Here is a 16,955-nt window from a genome sequence, read left to right on the forward strand (position 1 = left end):
TGTCCCTGGGGACCTCAGCACTGGCAGCCATTCTGACCTGCTCCCCATGGGGGTGCCACAGTTGGACTGAGTGGTATTAGCTAAAAGTTGGGAGCTTACCAGTGGCTCTTTATCTTCTGAATGCCCTGGAATCATTTCAATGATGGATTCTCTAAGACCCAGTGTATGAATCACATTCACCTGAGTTCTTATTGCCTATGGTTGCAATAAAACTTGTATTTTTAAGTACTTTAAAAATGCTCATTTTTCCAAGGAAAATAATGAGTAAGCTTGTTGTGAATCACAAAATCTTATCAAAAAATTGGATGCTAAAGACAGTAAGAACACTGTGGAGGAAACAAAGCAGCTAGAGCCCAGAGCAAAGACTAACTCCACCATTATCCTGGCTTCCCAGTGTGTACAGCAGACACCACTAAGTAAAGGGCTCCCTCATTACAGCTATAGCTAAGATTCCCTTAATCACCACCAATCCCAGTCCTGTCCAGTGGTGTATTTATCCCACAGCCCCTTGACCTGCAGCAATACTGGCCATGACCCTGATGGACAGTGGCAATGTGTGCTGGCCATGTCCCATGAGGTCTCTCAGCTTTCCTCCTTCAGCGTTCTCCAAAGTCCAGGCAGCTCCTTCCAGCCTTTACTTCTTCACATCTGCTCTGATCTCCCTTCTCCATCACCCTTGCTTTCTGTTGAATTGTTCCCCCTGCTTCCTATGCCGTTTTCCTGTTTCTTCCTTGTTTTGATGGAGCTCATCTCTAGCCAGGCAAGAGGTTGGAGGGAGGGTAGAAGTCTGTGATAAATGTGCCTGTCTCCCATCCTTTACTGGGATCTGGAAGCCCATTCTACGTGTTTCTCACAGGGTCCCCAGCAGGACTGAGTCCAGTCACCCATAGTGGTGACTCACTTCACCACATTCCCTTCATTGGCACTTCTCCCTCTCTTGCTTTCCTACCCCTTTGCTTCTATGTCCAGAATCACCCTCACATCACCTTTCTCAGCCTCTGCTTTCAGAGGAGCCCAGACAGAGTCACTTGCCCAGAAGTAACTGCTCTTACAGGCTGGACATATATCCTTCTGACCATTTTTGGGGGAGGAGGAAAGAGGAAGGGAGAAAGAGCTACATTTGTGTGCATGTGCATGCATACCTAATGTTTTGTTCATAAATGTATTTTTAAAACATTTTTCAAATATCAATTATGGATATGATCTTACGGTCTTATTAGTTCTTTTTGAAAAGCAGTCCCTGCCCTCTGTTTATACCCTCCAATTTTCCTTTCCCCAGCAGCGACCTTTCAATACCTTTTGGTGTTTTTCTTCAAACTGAAACTGCATTCATGTATTGCTTCTTTTTGATTTTTGTTTGAATGTGAAGTGCTATCTCTTAACAACCCACTGTCAACAGGGTTCCCCCACATGCACCCACAGCCTCACTGCTCTCCTAAAACATGCAATGTGTCAGGTCTGCGGGTCTGTTTGCTTAGTTTATTACATACTTACTGATTGCTAATTCAACTTCAAATGCTTGGTCAGTTGTACAGATCTCTTTTGGAAACATTCAGAGCATCAGATATTTCATGAATTCAGCCTTATTGATGAACTCCTGGAAATTTCGTGCCTCTTCTAGTCAGTCTGAGTCACATCTACTCTGATCTCCCTTCTCCATCATCCTTGCTTTCTGTTGAATTGTTCCCCCTGCTTCCTGTACCGTTTTCCTGTTTCTTCCTTGTTTTGATGGAGCTCATCTCTAGCAGATTCCTGAGAAAGGAAGTGTAAGAGATAAGTTTCTAGAGACATGTCTGAAAATGTCTTTCTTCGCCCACACACTGGCTGGATAGAATATATTAGTTGGGAATTATTTTCTCTCAGAATTTCAAAAGGATTGCTTGTCTTTTAACTCCAGTGCTGCAAAACAGTTCAAAGCCATTTTGATTCCTGATCCTTTGTATGGATCTCAACCCTTTTGAGTCCCTCTGCCCCATTGTTCTGAGCTCTCACAATCAACTTTGGGAAGCAGTCCATCAGTTCAACTTCATACACACTATCTCTGTCATGTCCTTCATTTTTTGGGAGATTTTCATAATGATTTCCTCTCTTAAGGTTTTTTCTGTTGTTTTGTTCTGGAAATTTGTTTGTGTTGAACTTCCTGATCTTATCCTTCTCTCATTTTTCTGTCTCCTCTATTTTCCATTTCTCTCCCTGTCTCTCTCTCCTCATTTCTGTCATCTATCCCTTAATTACTCCTTCAAGATCGTTTGAGAAGGCCCGTACTATGTGGTATACCTCACACTTTCTTCTGTTGTGTTAACATTGCACGTGTTACTTTTGCATGTTCTAGTGCTGTTTTAAACCTGAAAGCCTAGCCTCGTGCTTCCTGAAGTAATCAATCATATTTACTTCCATTGATGTTGGTACAGTCCCTCTTCACACACTTCCCTTGCTATAAGAGCCCAAAAGACATGTTCAAAATTCTTCTTGCGAATTTGTATATTTTAAGAACCATAGTTTCTGCCCTATCCCCACCAAGTTCTCTGCTCACTGTTTATATCAACATTTGGGAATCATTGTTTCTCATGTAAATATGAATTAGGCTTTCTTTAAAATGCTTTAATTCCCTTAACCCCATTTATTTAGATTTGTTTCCCAAATCAGTTGTGCTTTTCTTAGATAAAAGGTGCTCGTGGTGGCCTTTTGCCAGTGAACCTTCATTCTGCCCTTTATGTACTTTGTAAGCACATCTTCATTTCAGAATTCAGCTAGTTATTTTTGCCCTTGACAACCCTTTTTTATTCCATATGTATCATGTATTTTATAACAGTAATGCATCTTAGCATATGTTGCAGCCCTTTGAGACAATATTGGTGGAAAATGGATAAAAACATCAGTTCCAATTCTTTACAACTTTTTATCTTTCTTGTTTGCCCATGTAAAAAGCTCCCATCTATTTTTAGATAGACTTACTTTGATTCTCAGAATTCACTACAATGTCATTACATTTACATATATGATACTCATTCCAGGCAACTAAAAAATTAAGACTCCCCAATCTGTTTTCTAATTGTAATCACCTATATTATATTATATATAGGTAAAGTTTGGAATATGACAATGAAATCAGTAAAGCCTTTGCTAATCAAAGTTGAAAATGATAGTAAATTAAGCCATCGCCTTTTCTCAATGGATTTTGTTTAGCCAACAGGACACAGAGCCCAGCGGGTCATAGGGCTTTCATTTCAGAGCTCTATAGATAACTGCTATGAGCAGCAAGAGGACTCTGTATGCTCCTACCTCTGTAGTCTGGGGCATTTATGCTCTGGGTATATGTCGCTAATGATTCACTCTTTCTTTTCCATTTATAGTGCTTATCTTTCACTTCACAAAATTGCATTTACTTGCAGTTTCTTTGAAGGACTCTGGGCATATCCAAGTAATAGCTTAGCCAATATAAACTGACATTTCTTACTTTGAAAGGCAGTTCCCTTGTGGCAAAAACTGTGGATGTCAAATTAGCCCATTATTTCTTGATTTAATGCCTCAGATCATTTTCTAAGATCCCCTAGCTAGTGGGATTTCCCTTTGATCTTATAGATCTTTGTTCTGTCCACATTTTGCCAATATTTCTTTTTAGCTTTTTCTGCTCTACTTTTTACCAGCTTTCACTTGAAAACATCATGGGTGCTAAAAGTTCTGATGACTGAAAGACTGGTGCTTACACAGTTTCAGGTTCATTTGGTGTTAACATAGCCAGACACGAGTATCCTAGGAAGCATATGTCTGATCAACTGCCCAGTCGGCTACATTCTTCACGTCTTTTCTACAGCAGCTTCTCAGAATGTGAGAGGGCCAGGACAGTTTTAATAGTTCTAATATTTGGCATTGAAGCATAAATTAAGATTTGCTAGACTTTCTTCTTTCTAGTAATTTAGTAAATTTGCCTTTTTCAGAAGAAAGGAGACACCATAAAACTGTGAAATTTTGCTACGAGGTAAGATCCTAAGGAAGTAAAACTCATGCTTCTCATTGTTCATCATGATTTATTAACATTACCTAATAGCCACTCATTACCTCAATCATCTAATGGATAGTGTCTTTTGTGAGCAAAGTACTGAGTAGGAGGAGGTGTATGCTTTCATTGTATATATTTTTTAACTTAGTTGCTTAATTCTGTAGATTGTATCTGTTTGGTGAAGGATTTTTTTATTTTCTGGTATGAAATCTACACCTACCCATCCCTTTTTTAGAACTAGAAATGTTATATTAGAGAAGTTTTAGTCTGGCTTTTCTCCCTGCCTTCACCTTCCCTGATGTAGTCAATCGTGGTCATGGTCCCCAGTGAAGGGGATCATTGGTGCAGATGATTTAAATCCCCAGCTAATCCTCTATGTGGGGTGGGGTCACAAGCCCACCACTTGAGGCCACAGTTCTTGTCAGCCTGGGGCATGACCATGGCTCCCTGGGATATAGGGCAGTGTGTGGACAGTGGGAATCACTCCCAAGGCAGGAGGATAATCTGCAAAGCAAATAGTCCCACAGGGATCATCAGGAGCCCCTGATCCAGACAACAAAAGGGGACACTGGGTCTTTTCTCCTAGAGTGTCAAGAGCTTACCCTCTTGCCCTTGAATTCAGAGACAGAGTGCTATTTTGATGGCCCAGTGCAATACCAGCTGTATGCAGACAATCTTAGGTCAGACCGTAAAGGGAAGGATTATTCTGCTCAACCACAGGAATGGCCGGTGATTTAAACAATCACCAGGGTCCTTGCAGCTTTGCAGGAAATCCAGTTCCTGATTCTACTAACAGGGAAGTTTGGCGATCCAGTAATTAATATGCAATTACTTCTTGATTCTCAGGCTTTTCAGGACTTGGTTCTTTGAATTTGAGTTTAAGTACATTATAGCCAAGAGGTACCACACAGCAAGGTTCTCATTTGAAAGTCTGTCAGTCAGATCAGTTCCTGGGAGCAGGCATTCTATCTCAAAATGTCAGGAACCTTGATAAAGGTTTATACAGTATAGGAAGGAATCATGAGCTTAGAAATAAAGAGAATTTTTTTTCTCCAGATGGAGAATCTCAGTATCCAAAATGTATCTTAAAGTGAGCTTTGAAGGATAATGGATTTACCTGGTATAGATTAGATTTTTAATATGATTCATCATTTTGAAAAACAGGTTAATTTTTTTAAAGCAACTCTTTAGGGTCTGTCAGTATCTAATATGAGGTGACTTCGGGATTCTTGCTGTCTTCTCCTTTCCTTTGAAGGGGAGAACATTGAAGTTAAATGCTTCCACATTTTAAGCTCATGTGTTTTTAAACAACTAAAAGATGAAAAAAATGAACATATTTTTAGATTAACTCCCTGAGGAGAAAGCTGTGTGGAACACATACTGTGAATTGGGATCTTCCCTAAGCACTTTATAGGAGCTCATTTAATCTTCTAATCCTAAAACTACAATATAATCAAATGAGGAGACTGCAATACAGAGTTCCAGGACCTACCTTGCACCCCTGTGCTGTAATGTCCCTTGCACCCAGCATGGTGGCTGTAGTGACCAGGTGCCCTGGGAGCTGGCTCATGGTGCAGTTAGCCTATACCAAGCTGGTGGTTCAAATGATGGGGCATGCCTCCAGGACTCTCTTCCAACCTCCCCTTTAGGCTGAGGAAGTTGAGTTGCCATGCATCTGTGTTTAGCATGTTACCCATCTCTTATCTGGGTCCAATAAACGAATATCAGAGAACTTGGGTGAGCTCTGAGACCTGGGCTTCTCCCAAGTATCCTCTCATATTTTCCTTCAAACAAGTGAAGTTTAGAGCAGAGCCTATCAGACTGTCTGGAGGCTATTTGTCTGCTCTGTTTTAGCTGATGTATGTTGTCCCTTCTGGCTCACAGGTGCAGCATAAACTAAATTTCTCTCTTCTCTTCCATGAGCCAAAAAGATGGGACTACTCTTGACTTGTGCTGTGGATAACACTCAATCAGTCTCACACTCGAAGTAGATTGGTGCTTTCTCATGTGGCTTGTTTGTTGGGTTCCACCCTAAGTTTGCTTGTCAGCCAGACTGAGTCATAGTCATTGGAGCAACTTAATAACCTGAGCTGGAACATCAGCCTGTGAAAATTGAATATCATGTGGACTTTAAATGCACATCTCTTATAAAATTTTTAAAGCTTCCTGGATTTTATTAGAATATTTGAACCAGTCTGAGTCTATTAAATTTATGAGTCCAATTGATGCTGTACCATAATAATTCAATACAATATGCTTATGTCATTACACTCATAAAGAAGATTCTCTGAATAGCTGTAATGAATAGTTCTGATTCTGTAATCATGGACTAACATTTCACCCTGATGAATTTTAACTGGGAACTTCCAGAATTCTCTATAACATCAAGACATAAATGCCATATTTCGATGACTAGTTATTTCAATTATTATTTTAAAACTATGATATAGAAAGAAAAGAAGTATCTGCTAAAACAGAATTATTAATTAGAAATACTAAAAAGTTTGAGAGAGGTTAGCATGAAGTAGAATAGTACTATAATTTCTGGCTGGTCATAAATTATGAATAGAAACCAAAGAAAGCTTTTCTGGGGGCTGGTCTCAGCTGGGGCACTGGAACCTGCAAGGCAACTTCTTCATTGTCAGCATTACCTCCAGTGCATTCTCTTGGTTAAGACAAGTAACAGGCTCCACCCAGAATGCCTGGTGGTATTCTTCTGGTTCAGGAGAAGAGAGATCCCCAGGGTACAGAGCAGGACCCCCAGTGTGAGAACTGGTAGAGAGCTGATCCAATGACCACCGTGTTCCAGGAGTGCATACCCCACTCAGTGGTCCACACATGGTGCACCAGTCATGCTGGACTCCTGGTGGTGCCCCAAGCTCTGCTTCCCCACTGTGAGACTTGCATATGCTCCTCTCACTGGTTTGAATAAGCCTCCTCTATCTTCCTGTTTGAGGCTTTACTCACCCCTCAGGTCTTAAAAGTCACCAATTTCCAGGACTAGGCCAGGTGCCTTTTTTCTGTGTCCTCCAAATCACCTCATTCCTGTTTTCTTCTAACCATATTTTAATTGCTACTTTACCTCCCCATCTCGCCAAAAAGCCTGTGAATTACTCAGGACAGGAACTGGTCTTATTGAGAGCATGTAGAAAGCTCTCAATAAATATTTGTTGGGTGAATGAATGAAATCTGAAAAGAGAGGAGTCAACAAAGAACAAACCTTTACCCAGTCCATAAAACATAAGTAGGATTTAGATGCTGAGAGCAAAGCACCAATAAGAACAATTTTGAACAAGAAGGAGAGAGGTGTTGGCCATCACAGGTACCTTGTCAGGATGTGCATGCACTGTCTATTTTATTCAACACTGACACCCAGTGCCTGGCACACTGCTTGTGTAGCACAAGTGTGCAGTAACTGTGTACAAGATGAAAGAGTTGCTTGAATCAAACCATTCTAATTTTGCCAGAGTGTGGGGGACATTTGGGGCATGTTGGGAAACCTATCCAGCCTATCTGATTGGTGGAGACAAATTTTAGGATTCCTGAACAGACAGAGAGAGGAGTTCACACTAGAATTTATGAGAGTTTAGAATGAGGAAAATTTGACCAATAAAATAATATTGATTCTACTGGGTCGATTCATGATACATGGCCAGTGATGACCATGTCTCTCTCAGGTGTAGAAATATCCTAGTGTGTCCCCATCTGAGCCTGATCTCTCTTCAGAGCCCATCAGCCCATGAAGAGTTTTTTGAGTGCTTCACTGTAACTGAAACCTCTAAGTCTTATTAGATCTATATTTGTCTTTAAGCTGCCATTGTGGCTAATGACTTCCGGAAACAAGAAATGCCATTGAACTGTCTTTCCTGTTAGTATGTCACAATGGAAAGGTGGATAAAGACCTATTTGATTTTTAAAGGCCATTACAATTTTAATAATTTCAGTAACTTTAAATTAAATTAAAGATTTATGTTGAAATTTTTAAAAATAATGAGGGCCCCACAACAATTAAATGGCTGGGAAAATCATTAAAGTGAAACAACTAGTGTGACATACTGCAGATGAAATAAGCAGTAGACTGCAGTAACAGTCATGTGCCCTTATTAGAAATTTTTTAATAACATAAAATGACCATGATTTTATCCCCCTGATAATTAAAATAGATGAAAAGAGAGGTAAGGTCTTTCAAATGTTTCTGAGGCCTATTATCATAACCACACCTTCTATATATACGTGCATACATGTGCATACATGTACACATACACAGGGTGCTTGACTGAAATTCAAGGTAAATTTTGAGAGCCTCCCTGAGGATAGTGTGGACAGCACCAAAGACAGGAGCTACGTTTACACTCACACATTACATTTCATGCTTAAAGGGTGGCACTATGAGAATTATAATAGGCCCTCCTGACTTTCTCCTGAATGAGGAGCCAGTCATTTTGTCAGCCTCTTTGTAGACTGTTGACTTCGTCCAGGTCCTGCCTCTTGAGATCTCAGTTTTTTCATCTACAAACAAAGTATACCCATACATGTCCTCCTCCTCCTCAGTGTGTCTTAAGGGTCATACAAGCTCATGAACAAGAAAATGCTTTATACAAAGTGCCTGCAGACCCAAATCCAGATCCAAGGCCTGCCACGCTCTCCTTCATGTCCTGCTATTCCCACCCAGAGCTCTACATATTCTGGCCTTGCTCCCTTGTTCACACTGTTTGCTGGTCTTAGATATTACGTACTCCTCCTCCTTCCTTTCCAGATCCCAGACATGAAAGGAAATGACTGCAAGATGGGAGGGGACACACCATTTAATGCCCTGCCAATCTCACAGGGTTTTGCCTGGATGGACTATATGGTGCATGGTCAGTCCCTATGACCCGACTAGAATTTCATGTAAAAGCTCCGTAGGTAAAAAAAAAAAACAACCCAGCAGAGGCTGTGTAAAGGCCAGCTTTTACCCAGGTTGTTCTAGTAACTTAAGCACTTTTCCTTCAGCTAGAGCTGAAACAGAAATTTTGTTGTAGGTCACACTTGAGTCATGTTAATATAATGACCTTCATCAAGAATGTCTAAAATGAAATAGCATGTACCAGCAAATTATATTCCATTTTTTTCCCTAATGTAGTGTATTGATTGAAGTATCAGGCTAAAACTCTAAAATAATTGACCAAATTCTGGCTAAATTACCCTGGATTGCTGTGGGGAGTGTGTTTCATTTTTCAGAACTTATTAACACAGTCAATAGACCATATTAGCCTGTGTTTTGGTTCAAAAGATTAGTAATGTTTAGTTGTATTTTGAAGTGGTGTTGGAATTTTAAAGAGTGGCCTGTATGTGTAGCAGGGTTGGGGCAGGATCCTTACAGTTTTACACTTGACTGGGATGTACCACTAGGATGCACTGACCCATTGGAAAGTTATTCACAAGAGCCTCCTGGGATTGACCTCTTCCTAAGAGATGAGTGCCCTGGGAAGATGCCTAGATCTGACAGCAGACTAGCCCCCCCAGGACCTGGGGTGTGGTGTAGATGGAAGGTTTCCTCTGATTCCTGGCTAGTGCCTCCCAGGGTAGGAAAAGGGCTCATCAACTCCTGGGCTTGTGAATGGGCAGACCAAAGGCTCTCCAGAAGCTCCCCCACCGTGGGAGGCTGCTGAATTGCTTACACTTGAAAACGCTCTATGGCAGTACCTTCTCAATATGGAAGAGGCTTATCCCAGAAGACCCTTGGTTCCAGCAGGAATCCATGACCTCTGGTTGTGAGATGCCCATCCCAGAACATGAATGGGAAAAATTCACCAGTTCTCTGCCCTATGTCAGCCAGATAACCAATCCCAAAGAAGGGAAAGGCATTTTTTTCACAAGGGAACCTGAGTGCTGTTTGGGAAGGGAAATGGAGGCAGGGCAGTCAGAAAAATGGCCAGTGCCCACCAAGACACTGTAAGTAGGGAATCAGCATAAGCAGAACTGCCTAGGGATCTGTGTGGAAGAGGGTAACCTCATAGAAGATACCAGTGTTTGTGTGGACATTAACTCTAGGACCCAGTGCCCCAGTCTCCTCTCCATGAGAGCACCATCGGGCCCAGGAAAGGCAGCTTATCTGGCCCAAGCAGCTGCAATGCCTAGTGTAAACAGCTTTGTCTACTGAGAGAGCAGTGTTCAGGAGAGGGGTGCCCAGCTGAATAAGAGGGGCTGGTGGACCCTGTGGGCAGCAGCCTGCTGATTGAGGCCCAGCCTCTGGGGTTAGGAGATCTGGGTGCCAGTCCTGGAACTCCCACTTCTGTGCTCTGTGACCTTTGGGACATTACTTAAGTAACCGGGCCTCAATTTCTTCATCTAGAAGATGAAGATAAGCTTAGTCCCTACCTCATAAAGTTGTTGTGGTAATTAAATAAGATGTGCCATTAAAAGTTCTCATTATGCCCAGAACATTGCAAGCCCTTGTTAAATGGCCTTTTCATAAGTGATGAGGTGAGAGCTAGTCAGTCTGGTATGTGCACATGGGAGACAGCCCTAAGGAAGTACTCAGAGGGGTCTTGGCAGGTAAGAGTTAAAGGGGAAAAAAGTACCACTTTGGAAAGAAGGGATCAGGAGTCTGATGTGGGGTATCTCTGATGATCTATGTGTCCCTCGTCCTTTTGTTGTCTCTTGGTCTCTCCTTTAGCAACTCATGGTCCCTACAAGATTTTGTCTGTATTGAGGGAATTTTTAAAGGCACATACATGCCAGTTTAACACATTGGAAAAGGCCCATGTGATCCGTCTCTCCCAGTTACTTCTATCCCCTGCTCACTGCACCTATATAGATTGACTTTTTAAAAAAATACAGCCTGTAGAAGAAAGGCATTTTTTTGACAGCAAGGTACACAGCATCAGTACTGAAATATGCCTTCAAGATTAGCCATCTAAATTTGATTTTCTGAAAGTATTGATAAGAAAACACCTTATATTTCAGTGTTGATCCAAGCAGCAAAAAATAAATAACCTAGATAAGTGTATAATATATTTTTTTATTCTCAAATTTTTTGCCAGCTCGATAAACAAAAACTCATGGGCATTCAATGTCTCCAACATTGTGCTGTTTCCTTCTCTCAACTCTGTCTTCTGTTCTCCCCTCTACCCTCTCTTCCCCTCCCCAGCCATACCTCCCAGCTCTCTGTGACCTGCTGTCCTCTTGGTCCCTTCCTTTTCCCCTCATCCCTCACAGTCTGACAGACCCTCTCCCAGACCTCCTCCTTCTCTTCCACTCCGTTTCCCAATTTGCAATTTTGTTGAAGGAGCTTTGTTTTCATCTGATTTTCATCCTCCAGGTATCTGAAACAGAGAGGATATGTTGCACGACTTTAGGGGGTATGACTGCCTTTCTCAGTGGCCCAGATCCAAAGTGCCTAACAAAGCAAAAACTCAAGCGGGGATGCCCACCAGCAGGGTGGGCACGGGTCGCAGGCCTTCTGTGGTCCCTAATGGTTACTGATATTTAAATATGCCTGCTGTTATTCTTTTATTAATTGAGAAAATGCCATGTGAAAGAAACAAATTAGATATTGGATTTCACAAACCTTTTTCTTACTTTGTCCTTATAACTGTGATAAGTCACTTAAACTCCTAATGTTGTTCAATTTTTGCAACACTCTTTTATGAAGTGTACCGCCCTGGGGAAGCAGCACCACATCTGGACTTATTTTTCACATACCAGGAAGGGCTAGGATGTTTTTGGTTTAACAATAAAAGGAGGGCTTTGACAAGAATAACTTTCATTTTCTCCCTTCAGCTATAGATGCTGTGGAAAACATTGTGTTTTCAGGCAACAAAAATTACCAATGTAAATATGTGTATGTTTAAATATGTATTTTATATGTGATTACAGTGTATATTGAATATATATAATAGAGTACTAGTATATTGGCTGATCTTGGAGTGATCCCAAAACCCTAAAGGGTTTTTTTTGAGGAATAGTAGTAAACTTGACTCACCAGACACCATTATATGGAAGTAGATTATATTAGTGAGGAAGAGCTTAGGCAAAAGAACCAAGCCAGTCCTGGCTGCATGCCCCTGTGCTAAAGTCGGCCATTGGGATGTTCACACGTGGAACACCACACAGCAGTGAGATGAACAGAGTACAGCTCTACCAAACCGTGTGAATCTCACAAGCACTGTGGTAAGCAGTGGAAGCCAGACACAAAAGAGTGTATTTTTGGTGAGTGGCTCCATTAATATGAGTGAATCCTTTTATATGAAGTTCAAAAACTGGCAAAGCAAATGGATGGTTCAAGAGGTCAGCATAGCAGTTATCCTTGAGGTAGAGATTTTGAGGGAGTGTGAGGAGGGCCAGTGTGCCAGGGATGATGGGGGATTACAAAGAAGACTGAGATGCTGTCTTTGAACTCAAGAAACTTCTAGAATTTTAGTTCTGTCTTCTCTCCTCACTCCTGGGCCTACTCCTTTTGTTTTGTGATTCATCAGAAAGAATTTTTCCAGCCCATTTCAAGCACATGGTTCTGGACACAGCCAACCAAGGTCACACCTCACCTCATATATTTCAGAGGATGTTGAGGACTCAGCAAAGAATACTTCCTACTCAGAGCATGTCTTTAAACAAGGAAACATTCAGTATAAAGGGAGGCAAGGCTGCTGGATTCAGCAAAGCAAAGAAAAAACTATCCTGCCATGTTTATGATTAACTAAAACAGATCCTTCTATCTGGAATTTTCACTGAGGCATGCCAGTGAGTTTATTTAAAGAAAAAGGTGTTACCTGCAGCTAGTTTACCGTTCTCTTTTTATGGTGGTGCGCTGGCTGGGAAAGTGTCTCCAGTACCTTCTCTTTTTCTTGTTTTTATATTTTTAACTTTCACTTCCTTTTTTATTATACCCTTCAGGCTCTATTGGCCCTTTAAGGGACCTCTGCTTTGTGAACTAATTATGACAAATGTTGATATAACATCTGTTCCCAGATTTAAATACCTCCTATCCTGTCAGAATTCATCTTGAAGGCAAGTTTACCATGAGCATTAGTCTGTAGTTACTGTAGCGCACAGGAAACCTGAGGCAGGAGCAGGTAGGGGGAGCTACTAGGACCTAGTAGGAGCTACTGAGATGACACCTGCGTGGCTGCCCAGCTCTGGCAGCACCGTGGACCAGCTCCTCATCTTCCTCCTAAATCATTTCACTCTTGCCACTCCAAAATACAGTTAGTTGTGGACCTTGCAAGCTTTGGCTGGTCAGGTGTTGTCTCCTCATTTACTAGAAACCATGTTGGATGGAATTGAGGTTCCTGTGATGTGGATATTTTCAGCCTCCCTTCCCCTCAGAAAAGCTGAGGTCAGGTTCCCTTTTGCCTCTCTGATGCAAAAAAGTACCAAATACCAAGTACTTAATCCAAGTATCTTGGATTAAGATCTTACTTTTTAGCAGTTACCTTCTTACCTCAACCTGATAGCCATTTCAAAAACCTCTCATGAGAGATTCCATGAGACCAGTAAGTTAGGAACACTGAACAGGGAAAACAGAGTCTGAGTTAAAAACACATTCCCTCTCTTGATCCCTAGCCTTGCTCACCTTATCTTGGTTTGACGGTGGTTTCCCCGGTGTGCACACGTGCCAGGACACATCTGATTGCACGTTTGGAGAATGTGCAGTTCCGTGCATCAGTTACACTTCCTAAAAATCAGAGGCTAGAGGTTTTTAGAAAATGGTAGTTACTATACAAATGTTAATTATTAGTAATCCTTAGTCACAATTATTAGTAATTGTTTTTAAGAAGGTAACTAACAGATTGCCCTTGAGCAAAATGTCTTCTTTCAGAAGTAAATTTTAGGTTGGCACTTCATAGAAGTAGCTGAATTCAACTTCCTCTGATCAAGGTTTCTCAGCTGGGGCGCTGTTGACATTTGGAGCCAAATGCTTCTGTCCTTACATTGTCAGCTGCACCTCTGGCCACCACCACACTGGTTGCACCCCCCCCCCCCCCCACTGCCCCTTACCCACTACAACAATCAAAAATGTCTATAGACAATGCTGCCTCTCTCCTATGGGGCAATCATTGCTATGGGCCTAGGCCATGTAGCTTAGACAAGTTCTCTTTGTTAATCAACGTCTGTAATTATAGTGTTTCATTTCTAAGTTTGTGACAAGACTGTTTAAAGAAGCTGAGACAGTAATAAAGTTTTAGTCCTAAGCACACCCTGTCCTTCATTCCCTCCCTTCTCCACCATCCATCTAGTTTTCTGTTATGGCTCAGATTTGCCTGACCTGAAGTACAGTAACTGTTGTTGTGTGTCCTCTTTTCCTTTACTACCTCCTGCCAGCACCCACGTCTGATCTCATCCCCAGTACTTCAGACCCCAGTCCCAGACACACTCTTTGCTGTTCAGTACCAGGAAAGGCAGATGATGCTGTGACAGACACGTGCGAGGGTGGGGGGCAGTGAGAAAGTGTTCAGAGCAATTAGTCAGAATTTCTTTTCATCAATGATCATAAGATTTGCAAAATGATCTGTAAATATTAGTACTTGAAATTGACCCTCTTGCTTTCAATTATTTCTTTTCCTTTATGTATAAGAAGAATCCAAAGCAGATAGTAGCTGTCTCATTTAAAAAATATCAGTCAGCAGCATGTTTAGCATTGTACAAATGGTTAGCCTTTCCCCTGCCACCCTTTTATTCATCTTTCTACTTAATAAGTAAGTTGGGGGAAATGGCTTTTTTAAAATATAGCATATTGAATAGTGACAATGTTGCTGAAAAGCAGAGCCATGTGTGAGCACCTCTGGGCACTGTCTGCAAATAAGCCTGAGGCCCTGTTGCTGTGAGTCAGAGCTCTGAGCCAAAGACATGTCACCTGCTCCTGCAGAATGGATATCACAACCCTGTGTCCTTGGTGTGCCTGATGGCAGCAAAGGCAGTCGAGGAGATTTCACAAAATGCCATTTCTAATGATGCTGACAGCTGGAGGGGAAGTTGTGCCTGGACATTTCTGCTCTCCTCCTCAACTCTTCCCAACAATGTCCTGACCATGTTTTTAACTTTGTCTCTTCCTCAGAAATACCTCAGGGACTTTTTCAACGTGATGCTGCAATCTGCGACGTCTCCCCTACACATCAACAAAGTGGGGCTGACTCTTTCGAAACACACCATTTGTGAGTTCTCACCATTCTTCAAGAAAGGAGTCTTTGATTACAGCAGCTATGGGACCGGGTAGAGCTGGGGCAACAGGAACCACCAGTGCAGTGCCTTCTCTGGTAGCAGGCTCTCTGATGCAGGGCAGCCTCCCAGGTGGAGTGGGCCTGCTTCCTGCTGCTCCTGGCCAACGTGCAGCACCTGCCCACCCTCACCAGTCTGTGCCTAGTGCCTGAGTGTGGAGCTGGGATGCTTTGCTTGCTGATGGTGACTCCAATTGGTAACAGTTACTGTCCCATTGCAGTTGAATTGTGGCCTTTTCTGCATAGTGCTCCCTTCTCATTACACAGTGGAGCCCATCCCCTGTGGCAAGATGGATGTGGCTTGATTACCTTGAGTTCTCTGAAACAAGCCAACACCGGACCTTCCAAAGTGGGTGGCTCACCAGACCTCCTTTAAATGACTTTCATCTGGTTTCCTTTTTTACCAAAATATACTCTTATTTTTTTATATTCCTTCCATGTGGCTGACTATATCCCAAGAAAAACATTTAAAATTATTCTGTTCTATTTTTTCTTTTTCCCCTTGTTTGAGTCAGAAATTTTGTATGTACCTAAACACTGATGTTTACACAGAATTTCATATTCTGCAAAAGGGATTTTCAGTCTAATCATGACTAGAGTCTTCCATGCCTGACAAATTGGATGTAGGTGACGTCACTTAAAACTTCTGTAAATCCATACAAATAGGATATTTGTCTAATCTTGAATATTCAAGGAAACTTTCCCAAATGTAAATCTGTACTGTGCATTCTCAAGCTTTCTCCACTAAGCACAAAAGGAGCACACAGCTGAAGGCATATTTTTAAACATAATTTTTTTTCATATTGTCATCGAATGTCCTGGATCTTTAGCTGAAAAACTAGAATTCACAGTACCTTATCAATGGTTCCTTAAATCACTCAGGACTTGATGTAGCATTGCATATCTATATATAGTAAAACTGCTTTGCTTTACTAAAGAGAAGAATGTGAGTAGAAAAAATATATATGTGGTATATATTGAAATGTATATAATTCTACCTTTAGGTTTATATATGGATACACTCCTGTACAATAGTTTTATCAAGTATATGATCATTCATACCAATTTATTAAAGGTATTTGCTTTTCAAAATTTAAATTGAGCTGTCAATATTAAATGAAGTTATGGAACTACCATGTAGCTCAGTTTATTGTAAGTGTGCAACATGATCATTTCTACAGGTCTGTTCAAAAACTTATCTGATGTGCTTGGGAAAACACAAAATATATAATTCAGCATTTGCATTGCAGAAGATGCAGTTTAATGCTAGAGGTCACAAATGAATGGGTAACAAATGTTTCAATTCAGTCTTCTGGAATATGCCTGCAAAACAGACCTCTCCAACCTGGAAAACATATTTAAAGATGCAATTATCCCAATAAGGAGAAAACTATTATTACACTAATTAGTTATCAGAGTTTAGCATGGAAAAATATGAGGAATTTTTTTTAAATCTCTACAGAAAAACTAGTTGTGGTCTGCAGTTGTGATTACAAGCATAGGTTTTGGGGCAATTACTATTGGAGGATTTAGACCTAGGGATTAAAAGATAAAAGCTGGGAGATAATAATTAACCATAGGGTCATTTATTTTAAAGGAGCCAAAGTGCTAAAGGTTGTCTCTCATTTGCTGAGTGAACTGAATGGTTTATGGTTTTCTCATCTGGCCAGATAATCTGCCTCCTGCCCTTTTGGATCTGTATTGGAGGCCAGGCTTATGGCAGACATTTCATTAAAATTACACAGGGCACAACAATAACT

At 41.3% G+C, this 16,955-nt stretch overlaps 1 protein-coding gene across 1 annotated transcript in view; it reads left to right on the forward strand.

Moving 5' to 3' along the window:
- KIF16B (kinesin family member 16B) overlaps positions 1-16,293 on the forward strand; it is a 332,414-nt gene extending 316,121 nt beyond the window's left edge. Inside the window, exon 26 of the mRNA XM_028523744.2 lies at positions 15,036-16,293. Within this exon, the coding sequence (XP_028379545.1) occupies positions 15,036-15,194 (159 nt within the window). The 3' untranslated portion in view covers positions 15,195-16,293. The remainder of the gene's footprint in view (positions 1-15,035) is intronic.
- The last annotated feature ends 662 nt before the right edge of the window (positions 16,294-16,955 follow it).

This window comes from Phyllostomus discolor, chromosome 9, assembly GCF_004126475.2.
Source record: "Phyllostomus discolor isolate MPI-MPIP mPhyDis1 chromosome 9, mPhyDis1.pri.v3, whole genome shotgun sequence".
Lineage (NCBI taxonomy): Eukaryota > Metazoa > Chordata > Mammalia > Chiroptera > Phyllostomidae > Phyllostomus > Phyllostomus discolor.